This window comes from Platalea leucorodia (genome assembly GCF_965183815.1).
Source record: "Platalea leucorodia genome assembly, chromosome: 6".
Taxonomy (NCBI): Eukaryota; Metazoa; Chordata; class Aves; order Pelecaniformes; family Threskiornithidae; genus Platalea; species Platalea leucorodia.
In genome coordinates this window covers 38699623-38721572 of record NC_138828.1, presented here as the reverse complement: position 1 = coordinate 38721572, position 21950 = coordinate 38699623, and the positions used below count along the sequence as shown (strand labels likewise).

The 21950-nt window shown below is 40.7% G+C and overlaps 2 protein-coding genes across 2 annotated transcripts; one reads left to right on the top strand and one right to left on the bottom strand.

The window, feature by feature from the left end:
- Positions 1 to 4373: 4373 nt before the first annotated feature.
- FGA (fibrinogen alpha chain) lies at positions 4374 to 11063 on the top strand (the record flags this gene model as incomplete). The annotated part of the gene is made up of 6 exons (XM_082315290.1): positions 4374 to 4424; positions 6257 to 6385; positions 7296 to 7479; positions 7781 to 7926; positions 8896 to 9973; positions 10354 to 11063. 6 exons carry the CDS (start codon positions 4374 to 4376, stop codon positions 11061 to 11063), a joined length of 2298 nt encoding a protein of 765 aa, XP_082171416.1.
- Positions 11064 to 14048: 2985 nt separating this feature from the next.
- Positions 14049 to 21093, bottom strand: FGB (fibrinogen beta chain; the record flags this gene model as incomplete). The annotated part of the gene is made up of 8 exons (XM_082315011.1): positions 21004 to 21093; positions 19222 to 19425; positions 17770 to 17953; positions 17057 to 17284; positions 16326 to 16439; positions 15641 to 15763; positions 15175 to 15460; positions 14049 to 14277 (listed from the first exon to the last, which is right to left on the bottom strand). Exons 1-8 carry the CDS (start codon positions 21076 to 21078, stop codon positions 14049 to 14051), a joined length of 1443 nt encoding a protein of 480 aa, XP_082171137.1. The 5' UTR covers positions 21079 to 21093.
- Positions 21094 to 21950: the final 857 nt, after the last annotated feature.

Genomic DNA, 21950 nt, shown 5'->3' with positions numbered 1-21950 from the left:
TCTGATCCTGGTTCTGCAAACAGCCACTTGAGTGGCATTGGCCAAGTGCCTTCTGCTTTCTGTTTTCAGTTTATCCCACCTATGAAATTACTTTAAGGTTGTTATTATTTATATATTTGCAACACAGAATTAAAAAATATTCCTTTCATCTCTATCACTTTGACTTCTGTATCCACACTCCTCTAGGTCTGGACTGTGATTTGTCTCTCCCACTTTAGCTTTTGGCTGCAATGATTTGTTTGATGACAATCTGCTGTAACTACACACATTTCACTGGTGTGAGCTGGCATTTTATGGGCTGCTCACCAGAACTAAGACTGGCTTATTTTTCCAATTGATTTGTTGATTGGTGTCCTAAGGTCTCACAAATCATTTTGAACATCTTTGGAGAGGACTGTCTACTCCAGAGGTCAGGAGGGTCAGAGCTATTGAATACAAGAAGCCTGATCTTTCACAGAAGTCCTATACCAGAGCTCATCAGGGCATCTGCAGGATCCCAGCCTGCAGTGATATTCTCTGGGCCCTGAAAGAAGACTGGCAAGATTCATGCCCTTTGGAGATCCTTGCTACTGTTTCCAACAGTTCTTCTCTAACTATCAGAAAGGGGCCCGAAAAGACCTCCTATTTCTTCTCTTAGAGAGAGAATAATAGTCTCAGCATTATTTTTTGCAAGTAAATATATTGCAATTTGACTCAATGCCCTTTTTTGTATACTGAGAGGTCATATTTCTCTTTTCTAAATCAGTCTTTATTGTACATGACCCTCAGACCATAGCCTGTAGTGACAATTATCTGTATTTAGGGAAGCCAATCCCCCTCCAAGTTTATAAAAGTTCATTATAGGATTTGATTGCTGCACAAACAAGAGCTGGCTCACCTCTAGGGCATACAAACCGGGATTAAACCCCAGACTCCCCGACTATTGCTGTGGCGACCTGCCAAGAGCATGGCAGCTGAAGTAGTAAACTGCACTTCTGTCCTTTGATCATAAATTAAAGTTAAATCCAAAGTTTATCTAGCTCTTGGCCTTTAGCCTTTCAAACAAACACAGGGAGAAGTGACTGGACAATTGCAACATGAAAGCAAAGGTACAGGCTGAAGGTCAGGCCCAGATTCAGCCCTCAACTGGAAAGCCTGAGGAGCTCCTCCTTCACCCCAGCTTCACCCAGCAATCACCTTCGCATGAAGCAGGAAACCCCTCTTAGCTTACCTAATGTTTATGATTGGCTATCGGCTTTTTCCAGTCCCTCTAGCCTTGGTGGCCGAGTTTTACTTGGACCAGAGCTTAAGTTTTCTGCATTTGAAGGTCACCGCAGATCTGCGCTCTCCATCAGGGTCAGAGGAGGCCTGGCCCATGCTACTGCCGTGTCCAGTGTTACACTGGTAGCCGGTACCTGGGACACCACCTAGCAAATTGTCGCATCTTCTGTTAGCATGGCTGAAAAAGCAGAAATTCTTCTGCTTGATGTGCTCTGGCTACTATTGATTTTTAAGGCCTATTAAATTACAAAAATAATGTTCAGAGATTATTGAAGATCACAAAATCAAGCTCTTACAAACAGCGAAAAGCCAGAACTAAGGTGACATGTCACATCACATCTGAATTATGAAGGATGCTTTAGTTGTTGCATAGGTTGTAATGCATGTAATAAGACCAGGTGGGGCACAGTTGTCTCTTACAGCTGATACCCTGCAGAATTAGGTGCTATTCCTGCCCTCATCACCCGGTTCCTGTGGGACCAGAGGCAAGACACTCAGGTGTCTCGGAGCTGGCTGCTGGGTGTTCCTTCTGAGCCCTGGCACGGGCGCAGAGCTACAGCTGCCGTCAGTGAGATCTGCACAAACAGCGTGCTCTGAAGACTCAGACTATCAAAACGGATCCCAAAAATTAATAACTACTTTTTGACTTAACCTTCTTGCCTGGCTTCTGCAGCTGTGAAAAGGGGAAAGTTGTGCTCAGGGAATGAATGTTTGTAAAGCACTGGGGTACCTGAGTGATGAGCACCATAGGAAAATCCTTGAAGTTTTAAACAGTCTGCACTGCATCATCATACAATGAAAAGAGTGTACAGCTCTGGGTAGCTGCTTGCCTGCGGAGTACCATCCACGCTCAAAGTGAGGAGGATGGGGTTCGGTGGAAGAAACGTCACAAGTCATCCTGCACTAAAGCAGAGTCCACAAATGTATGCACAAGGAGAGCAGGTGAAGGTTGCACCGGCAGTTTTTGTGTTCCTGAACACGGAGGTCCTAAGGTTGTGATCTTTGAGCAGACTTTTTTATCTATCATGGAGGTTAAATTAGAGCCTGTTGGTTTGAGTGGGAGACTCTCCATGGACCCCAGTATATTTTGGATGAAGCCCATTTTACTCTGTTCTGTAAAAGAATTAATTCTAATCCTGCAAAACTTCCTCTCATTGTGGTCTTTCCCTCCTTTAAGCATTTTATTGTCCTCTGAGCTTTTTATAATTCTTTCACAGAACTGCTGCAAAAGAGTGAACAAAACTGTGTAGGACTTGGAGTGGAGAAGCATCACCAATCTTACCCCTGTTGAAGTTAGTGGCTGAGCATTTTGGTGTGTAAGTATATTTATTATCTGCTTTGAGTTCAGGAGCTGCCTTACAGACCTCTATCAACCAAACAACACAGCCATGGCTGGCTGATCTTCAAACGGAGCAAAGGTAATATGTGGTCTGTTTGGACATTTGTTGCTGAAGTTAGCTGAGCTGTCTTGTTGCTGAAATCAGAAGTGGTTTGTTGCATCATAGTATTTACTGGCACTGCATGGGATTCAACAGAAGACTTTACAAAGCATGTTGCAGGGAATTGAAATAAACAAAACATCTTGTTTCAGGATGTGCACAGATAAGATAAGATTAAACCTTAAATATAATAAAAATCCATTGTCATGCAAAACCAGATCCTGGTGGTGTAAGCGTTAATCAATGCAGCACCATCTTATTGAGCTTTTCTGCTACCTGAGGATCTGACTCGCTATTAGTGATATTGGTAGAAGTGATTAGGTTTAAGAGGGTTTTCCTAGATAGGAGAAGCATGAAAGGCATGGCCAGAAATGGGAGGAAACAAAGGGTTCACTTCAATGGCCGTGAACTTTACATGGAGAGGGTTCAAGCCTCCTGAAGGCAGAAAACAAGAGAAAGAGCAGAAGAAAGGAAGATAAGACACAACCTGAGAGGCTGCTAGAATCCATCCAAAGCTAAAATCAGCAATTTTGAATTAAATATGTTGTAAAATGCCAGAGTCAAGCTTAAACATGTCTCTCTAAAGCAGAATATGATAAGATGTTGCAACTTGTAGATGATAGAGAGTTTTGTGAATATCATGCGGTTTTAAAAAGCCAAGAGAGAATTTTGTTCTTTCAACTGATTAGGCCCACATTTGCTCAAGCAAGGGTTTTCTCGCTCCTTCCAGCTCACTGTGGTGGCAACTTTTGAGATGGGCAGCACCTCTCAAGTGTCTGACAGCCACATACAACACTCCCCAGTAACAGTAAGGCTTGTTACAGAGCTCACAGCAGCAGCACATTATCATCAATTGCCACACAGAAACTGTACCCATTATACAAACATTTAAGGAGACATGACTCCATAGGAAGATTTAATTATGCTTAACATCTGTTCTGGGACATTTTCAAGTACCACTCTACTGTGTTCCTCATACGTATGTGTTCATTTCAAACAAATCCTACTTCATAAAAAATTATAATGCACCATTTGTGTAAGAGACAGCATAATGTTAAACACATCATGCATTATACAAACACCAGTAAGGTCCAGCTGTAGAAACTGATGTAAACTGGGCTCTGCACTCCTCAGGAATTACTTTCAGTTGATGGCCACATGGTTACAGATAGACTGTATCAACCTTTCTCAGGCTAGTACTTGCTTTGGAAAGGCCAGTGGACTTCACAGCAGTGGAACAGTCACACAGAAAGGGCAAACCAATGACTTCCTTTTCCAAATATCAGTTCTTTGATTATGCTAGCTAAATACCCATCGCATAGAGTATGTGTCTTCCAGCACATAAGTATTGCTGGATCCCGCTAGGTCCTGCATACATCTTAGTTGAACAACCAGTTACAAGAAACTAAGCTTTAGACAGATTTTTTCCTGGAATACATGGTGTTGCCCGCACATTGGTGTTGTACAAACTTATCTGGAGCAAATAACATCAGAAACTTGTGCAAGAGGCACTAGGTAATCACCTAAGGGGGAGGGGAGCATTTGGCATGTTTTCTCTCCAAACAGAAGGGAGCATAATGATTAATCTCAGCTTTGCATTAAGGTTTAAATTGCACCAAAAGACCGGTGAAGAGCATCCTCTCAGTCAGAGTTCTGCTCGCTCTTCTCCTGAAGATGATATCAATGAGGATCCTCTGTGTGTTGCTGTGCCTCAACGTAGCCTGGGTATGAGTTTGCTTACTTGATTCTTTTCCTGTCTTTCTGTTTTGAAGAGTGAGCCTTTATTTAATGGTCATTCATTAGACAGATATATTTTGGCTGTCACCTAGCTTGTAAAATTCAGTGCACACACATATGCACAAGCTTACTGTAACCACTTCACTGCTGGACTTTCATCAGTAGTTCTTGAGTATCCAGCTCTCTAGTTCTGCTTAATTCAGTTTTGCTGAATCTGCCTGGCTTCAGGAGCAGCAAAGCAGATAGATACATTAATATGAATTCATAGATTTATAGGTGATGCTGTAGGTCTTAAACCTAACTGACTGGATGCTAGTGGCTCCAGCCAGTTGGGAATTTTCGTGTTTATTAGAGTGAATTCTGTCTCCTTTGGATGATATTTCAGCAGGATTTTCCACCTACAGATGACACACAATACCTTTATTATAAAATACACGTTAAAAAACAACATTAATTCCTGTGGCAGCAACATCAGGTTAAACTAGAGCTAAGAATCAATTTTTAGATAAGGAAAGTGATAGACTTGATTTTCAACTATGCTAATATAACATTTCTCTTTTATCATTTAGGTGTCAGCCCATAATCTTATGTTAGATTCTTTATGTTTCTCTTTGTGTTTTGAAGAACGCAAATGTTTTAACAAATGACAGAAATTACAGGGAGCAGATGTGACAAAACAGAAGCACTCATATTGGAGCTGTCAGTGCTGAAAGGGCATAGACCACCTAAAAGTGCAGTTTTTGTTACTTTTAAGAGGCACTTGGGCCAAATCCTCAGCATGAATCAAACCAGCATGAATCTGTTGATTTTAATAATGACATTCCAGTTCCCCAGGGCTGAAGTTCTGGCACTGGAGGCTAGAATTAGGAAAACTTTCTCTGCCTCAGAATTAGTCATCAGTCATAATAATAATTAATCATTAATCTTTTCAAGCATTAATTATGCTGCTTGGAAAGAACTTAAGGTGTGCAGAGGAATCCAGTCAGGCCTAATTACATCTTAAGCCCTAAAACAGGGCTTTCTTTTATGAAAAAGAATTTTTCTTTTATGAAAAAGAATTATTCTCCAGTCCTTTACTGAGCGATAATGCAGCAGGAATCTTTACAGTGTTTTGGCTTAGAATTAGCTTGTGTATATGTACTTTTGCTTCTCAGGTTTGAAGAAAATCTCAGTATATTTATTTCTCTTCTTTCCATTAGCACAGTGGAATCCATCCATCACTGACATCATTGTTATTTTTATTATGATGTTATTAGCTTTCTTGCTCTTTATGCCAGGCAAAACAGTGCTACAAACTTGCAGTTAGCAACTGTGCTTAAAATCAGAAATGCTAATGGCAAAACTCTATTCGTATATATCTTTAAGCCAGTTTTGTGGAGACTGAAGGCAGTAGAATGAAAATAGAAATTTAGGAATATTGCTGCAAATGGAAATAGAACATAGGATTTTTGCAGTCTTTGCTTTAATTTAACCAGTTTCAATCTAATTTCAAGTTAATTTTATATTTAGACACAGAACACAAGATTTCTGTGGAATAATATTACTATAATATATCCTGAGCATCACCAGCTCCCTATGTAGCAGCATTAATTTTAAGAGATGAAAAACTTTATTCTGACAAAACAAACAAAATCATATCTTACAAGAAATGTCAGGAATAAAATCTTGGCACTGTTTGGTGTGATGCTCTCCAGATGGCTGTAATTGCCAAACATCAGCTATGCCACTGAGTGTTTGAGGATGTTAGCATTACGTTTCTGTTCTCTCAGCAGCTGTTTAGTTAATCTCGGTTTTGCTTTTCCCCTTTTTCCTCCTGGCAGGCACAAGTTGGAGAGAGTACCTTTGAAAAGGAGGGTGCAGGAGTGCGTGGTCCCAGGATTGTGGAGCACATGTCCCAGTCCACCTGCCAGTATGAGAAGAACTGGCCCATCTGTGCGGATGATGACTGGGTGAGCAATGAGCTCTGGGGGCAAAAGCAGGGCCCGTCAGTAGGGTGCTCACAGACCTCAGCCAGGCCACTACGACGGTTTGCTTTTGCAGGGGTGCAAAATCAGAAGAGAAAGTAAGTTTGGAAGAGAAAGATGACATAAAAGAAGGCTATTCCTACAAAAAAATAAGAAGGATTTCTTTTCAGAATTTTGGTATTACCGCTGTGGTAGTTGGTAAGAGAAAGGCATGGGAAAGAAAGATGTGCGACAAAGAAAAAAATAAGTAGAAATAACTTACTCTTCACAAGTTACTTTTTTAGGAAGTCTGATGACAAAATATTTAGTAAAAGATTTGTAATGATTGACTGTATGTCTTTGTGTAGAAGCTGTTTGTCTCCTTCTCACCTCTTGCATCTCAGCCCATCTCTATAATACATTTATCTGATGTAATCTTGGCAAAAAGCCTTAGTCTGTAAAAACATTAACCTTTTCTGAGGAAAATTTTGCTTAAATAAGTTGGCTTCTGACATCCTTGCTCAAACTGGACAACAAACTTTGCCTTACAACAGCCCTTTGGAAAATACATGTATATAATTTCACACCTGAGAAACAGAGGAGAGGGAAAATCAAGGGTTTACTTGATCCTCCCTTTATAGCAGGTTTCTGAGATGCACTTCACTGATTTTGTCACACCTGTGTCAGAGGCATAGGAGGTAAAGGATCAGCCCCCAGGTGGCTTGCACTAAGTCACACAAGTCCTTGGCGAAGTCGTTGGATGAATAGGAGAGGGCATCTGAAGAGAACTAGCAGAGTCTTGCCCTAAATTTTTTTTATGTGTTTTCAGTGTTGGCCAAAAGTCTGCAAAAGTAATGTTAAAAAAAGGTTTATTCGTGAAGCTTTTAACACAATTATTTCCCTCTTCCAATGTTAGGGTGCAAAATGTCCATCAGGCTGCAGAATGCAGGGACTGATTGATGAAACGGACCAGGATTATAGCCACAGAATAGACAAAATCAAGAAGCTGCTTGCAGAAAATCAAAACAACTATAAAAAATCCAATCAGATCATTGTGGAAACCGTAAATGTACTAAAACCAAACCTGGACAATGCTCAGCGTGAGTATCTCACATCCAGTTTTATTATCCATTGCTGAATTTTTATTTTTTTTTTTGTGCATAAGCAATATGTAGTGAAAATACATGCTGCACTGGACCTTATTATCAAGAGCCAAAATAAACATAGTAATACAGGACTCTTAACTGCTAACTAGTAAAAACTAATGTAATTTTTACCTGCTCAGTACTATGAGAAATACATTCTTAATTACATATTTTAATGACATATTTTAAAATATGCTACTCTCTTAGGAAAGAGAATCACACATGCATAGATGACTGTGATGCATTTCTGTTTCAGAGCTTGATGAGAATTATGGTCGTGTGTCAGGAGAACTGAGGCGGAGGATTATGACATTAAAGCAGAGAGTTGTCACTCAAGTAAACAGAATTAAAGCTCTGCAGAGCAGCATCCAGGAGCAGGTGGTGGAGATGAAGCGCTTGGAGGTAGGTAGCTGCTATGTAATTTCCATTCTTTCCAGGGCTTAGCTACAGAAAGAGGGTCTATCCGTTACATCATGCATGGCGAGCAGTGCTCCCTCTGGAAAGAAATCATGATGCAACCCTCACAGGATCTGACCTGCTGAGGCAAATCCCCAAATGAGATGCTTTCTGGGCATGTTTTTCTTTTCCTGCTGTGTGGGAACTAGCGTGAGCTCAGGAGGACTCCTAGTCCCATCTGCCGCTTCTGCTCTCAGACAGACAGCAAGGATGTTATATGTGCTGATAACTGGCTCTGTATGAGGCATTTCTCCTCCTGTAAGGAGTTGCTGAGCAGCTAGGACGAGGGGGACGTGCCCTGCTGTCCTTCCCCAGTGCTGCCACTGCTGCCCACAGCCAGTGCTGGCATTAGAGCCGATGTTCCCAGGTTGCAGCTGATTCCTCTGATGGTAATGCAAGGAAAAGTTCTGGCACAAACAGCAGTTTTGCTCAAAATCCCACTTGGATCCCTGGATCAGAGACTGGGCTTTTGGATCATTTGGGAAAGCAATGGTACCCCCAGGATGGCAGGCCTCACAGCAGGGCCATGACAGGCTCTGGGATAAGTCCAGTATCTTCCCCTCTCCTTGGAGGACCTGTTTGTGCCTCAGTCCCCAGGGAGTGTGCCCAGCTCTGGAGCACTCCCGCCGAACCCAGGAAGACACCCCTATGGCCCGAGAATAAAGGGAGCAGAGATTGAGAACATGCTACAACGTACTTCTCCATGGAGCTCATATGCACTGTGCTATTGCACGTGTCATATTTACAGTGGAAATAAACGCAGTGATGATTTCAAAACTGAGCTTTGGAAAAGCTCAGCTGTAGGTGGGAGGTACCAGGGCAGTTCCCATCTTTCCCCAGTCCAGTTAAAGGATACACTTGCTTGAGAAAGTCAGGAAAGCTCCCTAACCAAATTATTTCTCTCTGTTTATGTAGGTGGACATTGATATTAAGATACGAGCTTGCAAAGGAAGCTGTGCTAGAAGTTTCGATTACCAGGTGGACAAAGAAAACTATGACAACATCCAGAAGCAGCTTACCCAAGCCAACTCCATCAGCTTGCACCCAGAGCTTGAAACAATCACCCTGAGCACACTGAAAATGAGGCCACTTAAGGACTCGAATGTTCCTGAGCATTTTAAGCATAAGCCTCTGCCAGAAATGCAAGCTCTGAACATAATTAATAACATCAGACAGATGCAAGCGGTATTAGAAAGATCAGAAACAGACACAAACCCCTCCCGAGGTGACAGCTTGTATCACATGTCAGGATCAAGGGGGGGTGGACCTTCACACACCAGCAAATTAGTTACTCCTACTCATGGGAGAGAAACCCCTAGTCTGGGAGACAAAACCTCCTCCACTGTTCGTAGATGCACCAAAACTATCACCAAGAAAATTGTCACTGGCCCTGACGGCCCTAGAGAAGAAGTAGTTGAAAAAATGGTTTCTTCTGATGGCTCAGACTGCTCCTATTTACAAGGAGGAGGAAATGTTGGAGGGGAAGGGGGCATGTACCATGTTGGTGGGACAGATGATTTCCACAAGCTAGAGACGTTATTCCCTGAGCTAGAGTCATTTTTTACCCCTGACTCTCCATCGACTGCTAGTAGGCACTTTGGTAGTAGCAGCATTTCAACTAGCAGTCACGTAACTGGCACAGGCACTAGTCACTTAGGTACTGGAATATCCAGTCATTCAGGGACTTATGGGGGGAGGGACAAATTTACAGACTTAGGAGAGGAGGAAGAAGATGACTTTGGAGGACTTCGCCTTCAGCCATCTGGATTACCATCTGGCAGTGCAAGTCACTCCAAGACTGTAGTGACCAGCTCCTCTTCTAGTTTCAACAAGGGAGGCTCCACTTTCGAAACCAAATCACTAAAGACCCGTGAAATAACTGAGCAGCTAGGTGGGGTGCAACATGATCAGAGTGCAGAGGATACCCCAGACTTTCAGGCACGCAGCTTCAGACCGTCAGGAGTGAAGCCAAGGACAGCCAACACTGGGAAAGGTACACAGGCATCACAGAAGTAGTTACTGAGGTAGTGGAGCCAAACTCCATCCATAACCAAACTGACACATTGGTTTTAGATACTGCAGTAAAACAGTGTGATGATAAAATGCAAGCACTGTGTCTGTTTGTTGCCACCTCGGAAACAAAAAGGAAAATATTCCATTAATACTCGGGTATTACATAGACAATTTACAATTTAAGAAGTATGTAAAGTTTTCTTTTCTGAATTCTTTTTAATGTTGCCTGTCACTATACCTAGTGTAGTCCAAGACATGTTTAACAATTTTGCTCAGAGCTATTGGTACTTGGATTCCTCTGAACCTTTTATTAAATTTTGCTGATAACTCCTGTCAAACCAGATCAACTTTTTTTTTTAGACTGTGATGATATCCGCCAGAAACACACTTTTGGTGCCAAAAGTGGCATTTTCAAAATCAAGCCAGCGGGATCCAATAAGATTTTGTCAGTTTATTGCGACCAAGAGACAACTTTGGGAGGATGGCTATTGATCCAACAGAGAATGGATGGATCAGTGAATTTTAACCGGACCTGGCAAGACTACAAGAGAGGTTTCGGCAGCGTGGATGGCAGAGGGCGAGGAGAGTTCTGGCTGGGCAATGAAAACATACACTTGCTGACTCAGAACGACACTCTCCTTCGGGTAGAGTTAGAGGATTGGGATGGAAATGCTGTGTATGCAGAGTATATCATACAGGTAGGGTCTGAAGCAGAAGGGTACGCCCTCGCCGTGTCCTCTTACGAGGGGACCGCCGGGGATGCGCTGATTGCCGGCTGGCTGGAAGAAGGCACTGAATACACATCGCATGCCCAGATGCGGTTCAGCACCTTCGACCGGGACCAGGACCGCTGGGAGGAGAGCTGCGCGGAGGTGTACGGGGGTGGCTGGTGGTACAACAGCTGCCAGGCGGCCAACCTCAATGGCATTTACTACCTGGGGGGCCACTACGACCCCAGGTACAACATTCCTTACGAGATTGAAAACGGTGTGGTCTGGCTGCCATTTAGAGCCTCTGACTATTCCCTCAAAATTGTTAGAATGAAAATCAGGCCCATAGAAACCCTGTAGAAAGACAGGCTTTTCATATATATGTTACGAATACAAGTTGAAAGGATCTTTTTTTATATATATGTGCATGATGTGCTTTTACCCTGTGAATTTGAAGGCAACTGAGGACATCTGTGGCTTAAAAAATAAACACTGATTAATTATCAACAAAATAGTTCTTTCATCTTATTTATAACTGACAAACTTCAAGGAAATATTGATTTTAAAACCCTTTTTGTATAAACTTTGTCTATGTCTTTGACTATGTCTTTGTCTATGTCTGTGTCTTTGGCAGCTCACACCTTGACTGGAGATAAAAATATTTATACCTTGAATTATTTACTTTGTTTAAGAGTGCTAAAGAAGTAAAAGAATTTAGAAGTATGTTCACCATGAACTCCTGCCTCTACTAACATGAACCATGAAAGTCTGATCAAGTTCAACAGTCGCGCTTCTGGGCCCTCTCCTCTCATTTCCATTTCGAGGGGAGCACAACAGCGGCAGGAGTCAGTTCTCAGGCAGAGCCGCAGGTGGTTTGGGTTCTCACTTTTGCCACACACCTAACATGGAGTACACTTTGATACGTGATGCATGCATTTTAGGACTGATTTTTAAGGATCTCCTAAGTTTTGATTTTACAAATATGGAGGTAGACTTTCTGTCCCATTGATGAATTCTAGGTAGTTTACCATGCATACTGTAGCTTCAAAATAAGACAGTTCATGATAACTCATCAAAATACAACTCCCAAAACAGGCTATTATTTTCTAGTGACCACTACAAGTTTATGGCTGTGACCAGCACAAGCAAGATGAGGAGCACCTGGATGGCGATAGTATATGTTTCCTTGGTTTAGAATGTTTCTCGGCATGTGTCAAGCAAGGATTCTTCTACAGATAAGGGGTTTAAATCTTGCTGACAGTGTGTGGTAAGGATTTTTTAGCAAAAAGCTAGCTGAATGGAAAAACAGTTATATTGGTGTTAAGTCCCGGTCTGATTGTCAGGCTCGGGGAACGTTTGTAATGATTCCAAGGGCGAAATTAAGACACAAACAAGGTCATATGCCGCCAATCAGATGTTTTATTGGGTAAATATAAAAGAGTAAAGCGATAGGAAAGGCAGGAAATATTAGGAGGAAATTAAGCAAGCATTCAGAGAGATAAGCAAAGGATAGTCACCACCATGGATCCAGCGGCGTCCCGTAGGTCCTGTCTTCAGTTTTTTGGTGGTGGATGGCCACACTCAGGTTTCCTTGTGCCGTCTTTTATCTGGTGTTGGAAAGGGAATTTGCCCTCTCATTTCCATTTGGTTACCCAGGGCAACATCACGTACCCAATACATGCACATCTACTGGTGGGGCAAGCGGCCTGACCGGATACCAGTTGGTGTCCTCTTCTTGGTGGTGCCTGATAAGCCAAAGAATGGCCTGCTGCTTCAGCAAGTTTGCACAGGTTTCCTTGCAAGACGGTGCTACCTGATAAGCCAAAGAATGGTCTGCCCTCAGGTCTTGTCACACAAAAGAGTGGTCTACTGTCCGGTCTTACCAGATAAACACACACAAGCAAGCTTTGAGACAATTGTTCTTAACATTTCAGTCTCTTACAATTGGTTACACAATTACACAAGAATATGATGCATATACCTTATGACATAAAATTACACAAGTATTTACTCTGTTGAATATTTCTGTGCTTCTATTGAGAAACAAGCATGAGCAAACTTTCTTGCCTCCAATCTCACTGGCCAGCATGTTTCATACCATTTAACAATGTCATCAAATACTGGCAAAGCAGCTCACTGTTAGCCTTTTTTCAGTGCTTCTCAAACACAGTTGCTGTCTAACATTTTGGGAGAGCTTGCTGAAGAGCAAAGACATCTTTACAGCCGTGTGCAGAGAAGTGTCTGCGCTTTTGGAAAAGGTGCTTCTGCTTTACAGCTTGTTTTTTTGTTCCCTAGCCGCATGGGAAGCCTGCCTGTGGGGATGCTGAACGTTCACGCTCGTGTAGTGAGATGCTGCCATGGTGTCTCCTCCTTGTCCTCCTGGGCTCCACAGATTAAATCAACATGAGAGGTTTCAGATGGGAATCCATCTGGATCCCCACCTTTGTGGAGGAAGGCAGTCCCCTCTGAGAGATGGTTGATTCTGCCTACCAGGGTTGGGAAGTCCTGTCTTTGGGTCAACCTCTGCTCCTGGCTACAGAGGGAGCCTAGGCCACTAGCTTCGATGAAATACCCAACCTCCACCTATCCTATGATTGGAGTCACTAATTGCTCTAGTCCCACGATAGTGATTGTGTGAAAGACATACCAGCCAGGTCTTCTAATACTGTATCTTATTCTATGATAAAAGGATGTGGGATGGTGGAAGGGATATTAAGAAGCACAGTATGTGAGCCAGGTCCCAGGAAAGCACATATTTTATCCAGCATACAGAATTTGAACTAAGTGACTGGTGACCTACCCATTTGTTAGATACTATCTTTTCACTTTATTCCCTCTCAACTTGCTACACAGGTAGTTACCATACATTTAAGATACAAAAGAAAATGACCATCCCTTATTTGGTGGAATGTGTTTGCTTCTCCCTGGATAACGCATAAATACTTACGAATCGTGTGAAGAAAACTTTAGTTTTAAGGCTTTATTGAATTTTTAGAAAACATTTTAAAAGAATCCTCTCCCTCTTCAAATGTGGTATAGAAGTCCTTTGTAAAAGAGTGAAACAAGTTAACAGGTTGGGGTTTGGGGTTTTTTTATCAGTTATTCTATAGTAGTTACTTCTGTCTTGTGAACAAATGAAAAATGGAACAAAATACATTTGTGAGCTCTTTTCATCAGTCAGATTTTGATTTACAGTTGGCATAGCTTTTCATTTCAGGTCACAATATGCTCGTACATACATATTTGGTTCTCATATGTAAAGACAAGCCTGAATACCATTCCTAAAAAGATAACCATGTACAAATATTAAAAGAAAATCCCTGATTCTGTACATTTTGATAATGGTTACTGTGGAAAGTATGGCCTGATTTTCATGCTCATCTTCTTCATTGAATACCATGACCCTTTCCAGTTCATCCATACAACACCATCATCTGTACCATGTTTTGCCATATCCCAGCTGTAGGTCCCTCCCCAGTAGTATCTGCCATTGGGGTTGGCTGAGTGGCAGCGGTTGTACCACCATCCACCACCATCTTCTTTGGAGCACTGTTTTCTTGGATCTGCAGTTAACCTGATGAGGGAAAAGAAAGTGTTAAGAGTGACACATGAACTGTAAGCAAACAGATCAACAGAGTACATAAACCTGCCCCTGTACTGAAATTTTCAAGCCATAATAAACATTTAAAATCCTCTTCGAGCTTTCTGTAAAAGATTGACCATCGCCAGCGTGTCCTACACAGTGCACCTGGAAGGTGAAGCAGCTAAGAAAAACAAGTAAAATTTTAGCTGCATCTTTTTGGGAATGTCATTTTAGTTTGCCAATTGATAACTACAATTGCTTGCAGTTCATAATGATAATTGCAATATCAATGCAATTTAAAGATATAAAACAATAAGAACTGTACATCTTCCCCAGTCTAAACAATCCCTTTATTCATAAATGTGTCATCAGGTATTAAGGGAAAGACATAGCACATAGTTTAGAGATATAGTGCTAAATTAAGTACTTTACAATTGAGCTCCTGTCTTCTGAGTAGGCAGAACTTTATTTTTTAAATAGGACATGCTACCTGTCTCTTTCCTCATGACCCTTTATGTGTTACTGCAGTAAGTATCAATATTCCTGCTGAAGCAAGACAGTGGTCCTCAGCACTGCCACCATCGGTCTCTGACAATGAATATATTGCATCCAGATTTGCTGATTTGTCTATGGTAATGTCATTCATGGAATGAATGTGCTTGCTTCTTACTTGGCTGTGGAGCAGTGCTAACCTAATACATAGTTTTACCTGCCCTTGGCTACATCAGGGGAACTGCATGGACATTTGGCTGGTAATTTGCCACGATAAAACATATTTTAAGATACTACAAAATGCTGTGAAAATTAACAGCGAGCTAGAGTAATAGTCTATATTCAGCTCTATTTTAAGCTCTATGTTTATTTTAAATGTCTAATGCAAGTACGTACCATCCATCATTGTCTCTGTCATAAGTACTGAAGAACATGCCATTGTGAATTGTCATTGTCCTGTTTTCTCCATGCAACTGTGAAGCTCCTTCCATTAGTGCGTTGCCTGCATTGCCTTTGTAGTTACTAACTGAAAGCTGATACTTGTTTCCTTCATTCTGTATGGTGAAACCTCCATAATGAGCTGATACTTTATCGCCATTCCAGTCCTCCATTTCAATTAAAACTTCAGTGGGCCCTATTTTGGTAAGCTGGCTGATCTTGTCATTTCCAAGCCAATATTCACCTGAGAAGCAACAAGTGAGAGTGAAACAGAGTTCACAATATACTTCATGGCAAGTTTATGATTTGCCTATAAGTCTGTCAAAGTGGATTAGTTAATTTTAAAAAATCAAAGAGCTTCAAGAAATATTAGAAAACAATTTCAGTAAGGAGAGTTCTTCATCTTGCATGCTCGGCGTTTTACCTGGTGTATCACAGTAGTTCTTCCCTCCACTTTTTGCAACATTTCCAAATCCTTTTCTATACTGATCCCATACTCTTCCGAAATTAACACTGCCATCCTGGCGGTTCTGAATCAAAGTCCAGCCTGCAGGAGCAACAATATTTAGATTAAATTGCCATTGAGAAAGGAGCATGAAATATTAAGATACAGCCCTTCTATCTTCATCTTAAGGCGAGCAGAGCATATGGCTTCCTTGCAGCAAGTCTGGGTTTTCTCTGCTTACAAGCTCAGCCTTGCCATTTTTACTCACACTCAAGTAGTGCCTTGCTTCATAAGGAAAGGTGGAAAAAGCAGAACTTGAAGGACTGCCCTGGTCTTTTGTCTAGTGCATAGTAGCATGGTAAGAAATGAGCCAGGCCCTTCTTGCCTGCCCGCTCATACATTGACCATTCTCATGATAGTAATGATTTTTTAGCTACCAATCCCATCTCAACAATTTATTTCCATTTTAATTATAGAAGTATCCTACTGTGCATCTGAAGTTGACCAGCAAGACTTTTCTGAATGAGTCAGTCAGACTTAATTGTCAAGTAATTACAAAATTATAACTCCATATTAGTTTGTATAAAATGCAAATTACTATTATGAATTTTTTGTAGCATCCATGTTAATTAATATTTTAACAACATAGTTATTTCACACTAACCTCCATTATCTGTTTGCATGTCACAGTATACTCTGTATGGTCTGGCGAAAGGATCTGGCTGGATGAGATACATTTCGGATATCTCGCCTCCCTTTCTGATAATATCCTCACATTCTGCAAGAAGGAAAGTCTGTTACTGAAAGAGCTCTGAACTTCTTCAACAATCTCCTTACCCTTTGGTTTGCTGATTGTAAGGCAACAATTTTAAAGATATGTCTAATTCTACTTTCATTTTGATTTCATACATCATGTGAAAGAATCAGGGAAGAAAGAACAGCGCAGCTGCATTTTTCTACTTTTCCAAACAGGAATTTCTAAAAGTTCAACCTGAGTGATGGAAGACTGTATACTTTTCAATGATTTTTTGAATTAGACAAGCTTGTGAAAAAAAAAACCAACCAAAAACATTTCTTGACTGAAAAAAACCAAGGGTACAACTATGGTAGTCGCAAATGCATCACCTCCACCTTACAAAGACCCTGAAGCACATATTTCTCTAAAATGCTACTGGCCACTAATGAAGACTGATATTGGGTAAGAGGACCTTTGGTCTGACAAGTACAGGCATTCATAAAAGATTTTTTTCATTTAGGATCACCGTCCATCTTTTCTGCTATCCTAATCAATGACACAGGCTTCAGAGGAACGTTCACAGCAATCAAGTAATTCATCTATCAGTTTGCACAGTGATATAAATGGGAGAAGAGATGTCATTATAGTTAAATGAGTACCTTTGCCTGAAACCACTGGAATATTACAGGAAACAACACATGGGGAACGGCAGTAGTCCATCTGGGTTGCAATAGCATTTTCCAGTTTTTGTATCTTTTTGTGTAAAGAATCCACAACTGCACGGAGCACCCTGAGGCTAGATGGGATGTTATTGTCCAGATTATCTTTAATATAATTATAATGCAATTCCACTTCTGTGTTGTACTGAGAAAATATATCATCATTGTCTAGAAAAGCAAAAAGATGAAAAGCAGATTAGTTTTCAGCATGTTTTCCAGTTGTGAAATAATGAAGAGCAATCTGTAAGCACAATTTGAGAAGCCACTTATTTTCTTAGTGGGGAGGAAGGATATGCATTTCTTTTGCTTACTTCTGCACAATGTGCAAAAACTATTCAGAGATTCTCAGGAAAGTGGTACCTGTGTATTGCATGAAGGCAATTGGATGGACATAGGGAAGCAGGTAAGGGGGGAACATGTGACCCTTACATTTTGGGGCCTCATATGAATCTTGCCTTAGCATGAGATCCATTCCTTTGCCTCTCTCAAAGGATTTTTTGTAAGATTTAAGAGGACATGATCATGGAACCCTACTTTGCTAGATATTCCACTGTATTTTTAATTTTTTTAAGAAGTCTCATTAACAAGTAACAGTAGCAATGCCAATAGAACTGCAATACCATTTACACTAATAATTCATAGAATGAGCATACCTTTTCTTTGTTTTTGCCTCTTTACCAATCTATCATCTAGAACAGTCACATATTCATAGAAAGTTGTAGAGGTTTCAGACAGTTTGCTCACTTTGTCCTTTAGATCACGAACAACTGGTTTCATATTTTTTTCCTGTTTTACCAGTGTAGTTTGCAGCTCACATCCAGTTGGACACAGCACTCCCTTGAAAAAAATAAAAAGGGCTGTGAAAAAAAGTCAAGATAAAAAGTTTCTAATTCCATCAGTGAATGACCATACCTTTGAACACACTGAATAGTTTGTAATGTGAGACCAGATATTTAGGCATCTAGATAAGGACTCAAGACATTCGACTTCTGCAAAGAAGCTGCAGTCTGAAAGGCAGGAAGGAGCCCTGAGTCCCCCAGGAGGACACTTCTGTTGAAGCTCTTGGAAAAAGCCCTCTCTCCTCACACTTTTTTGGTCCACTAGCTGCTTTTCACTTTTCTGCAATATTAAACGTTCATGGTGTTAAGCCACCTGAACTATGATTAAAGACTGTCAGGAACTACATGGTGCCTGTGCATGTTTTTATCTACCCCCTTCCTCTTTCACTAGCCTCAGAGAAAAACCCATGTTCTCTACACCTTGTTATATGTATCTCTTGTGAAATGGCCATACGATTCATTAAAAAATTATCATCTCAAGAAGCTGAGCACCATTGCTTCTGCAGCAAGCACTGTACCGTCAAGGACAACAGTGTTTTAAAAAGAGGTGGGAAATTCTGAAGTCCCGTGAGAAACAAAATACCCGGCAGCAGTGGGACCCTACCACAATCATGTATTCATTAAGCTTTAACAGACTTCATTTGTGGGAAACCTCCATACTCAAATTTGCTCTCAGACACTAAGATGCCTTTCAGCACCATTACAGCTTGCATTTTCTGGCAGAGAGCACAGCAGGGACAGTGCAATAGACTACTGCAAGGCAGCAAGGAGTATGCTAGATCTCAGCATGCTTGCATGCTCTTCCGTAATTGCTGGGGCAGTGACTGAGGGTAGACTATAATTATGGTTTGAAACAAATCTTAAGAAAGACATGGGAGATTATTTTTTTTGGCCCCTAGGGTTCCTTGAGATTATCTGAAATTCAAGCCAGCGCTTCTGCAGAGCTTGTTTTCTGTCCTTCTTAATAGTTACCTATGCAAAGCAACAGGGAAAGCGCAGGCTAACCCACAGATACTTCCTTTCCTCATTTAAGGTTCAAATCTCATCTCCCCATCTTTGCTGTAGACTGTCTGACTGTGACTAATTCCACGGACTCTGTGGCATTACTCTTCTGAACGCAGTCCTACCAAACTCAAGCAAAAAGATGCAAAGTTGGGCTGCTTTAAATGAACGACCATCCCTCATTTGGCAAAGAAAACTCCATGTTGGGCACACTAGAAGAAAAAGACAGTCTGTTAGAAGCTGTGTCAATAGGCAGACACCCACCAGCTCCTCTAGAGGATGTTTGCAGCCACCAGCATCAGGGTAGATGATACGTTCTTTCTTGTCGCTCGTCTTCACCCGCTTTGGGGGCCGGGGCTGGTACCCAATTCCGCTGATGGGAGGTGCCACAGGTCGGAGCGTGGGGGCCGCTTCCCGCCTTTTGTCCAGGGGTCGGTGGCCTCGAATCCCAGGCTGAGGGCTGTCGTCCTGCAAAGCCAGGGGGAGAGGAAACTCTCTGAATCTGGGATTGATATTGTGAAATGCTATGCACAGGGTGGAAGCATCCGTTCAGCACTCATCCATTCAGTATTTTAAACAGCAAAGAAAACCATGGAATGGAATGAAAAAAGCAATAAAGGAAATATTATACTGATATTATGTAAAAGTCATTGCTATGCACTCCCTTGTAACACTAGTCACACTCCCTCCACCTAGATATAGACAAACTAAAAAGCCTTCAAATCAAAGCAAAACAATATTTCAATCATTCATTCTGACCAAGGAATAAAGTTTATATAGTTCAGAGCCACTAAGCACCATGAAACTTCAAGTAGTAGGATATAAAAAAAAGTAAGTACACATTCTTGGGGCTAAGAAGAATATTCATCATCACATTATCAGTGTCCCAGTCTTTCATTGGGCTAGAGGAAAATTTGTAAGGTCTCAGAAAATCAGGCCACAGTCAAATACATCGTCAGGTCTCAGGCCACAAGCCAGCTATTAACTGACGGAATTAGGAAAACATTCGGTAACATCTCTCAATGTAGGCTTTTAGAGCTCCCTCTGATGCATACATTCCCCATCACTGCCAGAAACAAGAAAGCCTAAGAGGCTGAGCAAGGAAAACAGGCTTTGTTCCTAAGTAGCTGTTGAAACTAAACCGTTTGAATTAATTGTTTGAACAACTGGATCAAAATCTTTGGCCATCTCCAATCCCACTCAGACTTAGCCACCAATAACAAATCTCTGTAAGGATCCAGGATCAGAAGCTTCAAGTAGTTTCAAAAGTAGGCAGCATACAAATCACAAAATTGCTGAAAATAATTTAGTATAGTAGTCTTATCAGTAGTCAATGTACAGACACAAACACTTAGATCGTATAACAGAAAAAATCTAATTTCTGATCACCCTGACCTATTTCCTTTTTGCAGGGATTTTCAAAATATAAAAAATGTACTGAGATTCTAAATTGTATCTCCCATTAAAATATTTTACTTAAACAAAGCTAAATATAGGTTAAGTTGTTATCTTAGATTGATCCTCATTGTTTGCCTTTTTGTTTAACAATTGTTACCTCTCCATTTCAAATGTAAAGCTATATGATCTGGCAGGTTGGGTTTTTTTCAATGTCTACTGAATCCATAAAACGTTTTTACTGTCTATGAGACAGGACATGATTAATTACATATTTCTATTTTTTTGCACCTGACAAATTAATTTTCTTCAACATCATGTTGACATTGCTAAATTAATATCCTTAAATAAATTCAGCTAAATCACTAATCTTACCATCATACATTCTTCATTCCCTACAGAGAAAGAAATGAAATAGGAAGAAAATATATCCAAAACTAGAAAACAACTATTGTGCAGTTACATATATAGAAAGAAATAATACAAAGGTTATTTCTTTGAACACTTCAAGCGGAAAAAGAACATGCACTGGATCATTTTTCCTCACAGCTTCTGCCTTAGCTAACTCACATAAGCTGAGTAAGTCATGCATGCAATTAAATAAAATCAATCATTTTTACTATTATTATTAATTATGATCAGTATTACAACCTCATCATCATAGTCAGTAAAGTCCTGGGATTTAACGGAGCAAACACAGAGCAGGAAGAGCAGGAGCAGTTTCATGGTGCTGACTTGCTTGAGCAGCTCAGTGACCTTCTCCCACCAGCAGCTCTGACAGGGAGAGGTCCTCTCTGTTCCTATATATACAGGCAGCAACCCTCATTTCCCAGCTTGACAATGATAGGTCCAACCCTTCTGAGCAATCCCTGTATCTCTGTTAATATTCAACCTTTCGCTTCACTGCATGCCTGAATACATTTGTTGTTGAGCAATTTCTCTGGACAACTCTTATCTACATGTCCCAGAGACCTGTGTTGATGCTGGCATCAAATAAATGTTTAAATCCTTAAACGTACCTCCTGCTCAGATTACACAAGGTTACCATTTTCTCAAAAATCACAAGCCTTTTAAAGCAGCTGAAAAGGTGAACATCCAGAGAAAAGGAATATGGTCAGATGTCAGAGTCTGTGACATCTCCTTTTTTTTCTCCCTGCTGAAAAAGTGAATGTTTTGGAAGTATCATATTAAATTTGAATTAAACTCACATCATACAGATTGTTACATTCTTCTAAATAGTTCTGATGGTGCCTGGATAGGTATGCAAGTCTTGCATCTCTTTAAGTACAAGATAAAAAATGAGTACATTATGTTCATTACATTAATAATTTTGCATGAAAAAATTGTTTAGTTCTAATTAAAGATCAGGACAATATTGTAAGCATAAAACAATGCTATTCCATTACTTTAGAAATATGACTTGTAAATGAATTTAAGTAATTAAATTTTACATATTAATTTGCTGTTTTCCTTTTTTAACGCAAAAAGTATATGTCATAAACATTATTTAAATATTTTTAATAATCTTTGAAAAGACTACAGCATGAAGTTATTTGTAATCATAGTGGAAAACTCACACATGCTTTCTGATGCTTTAT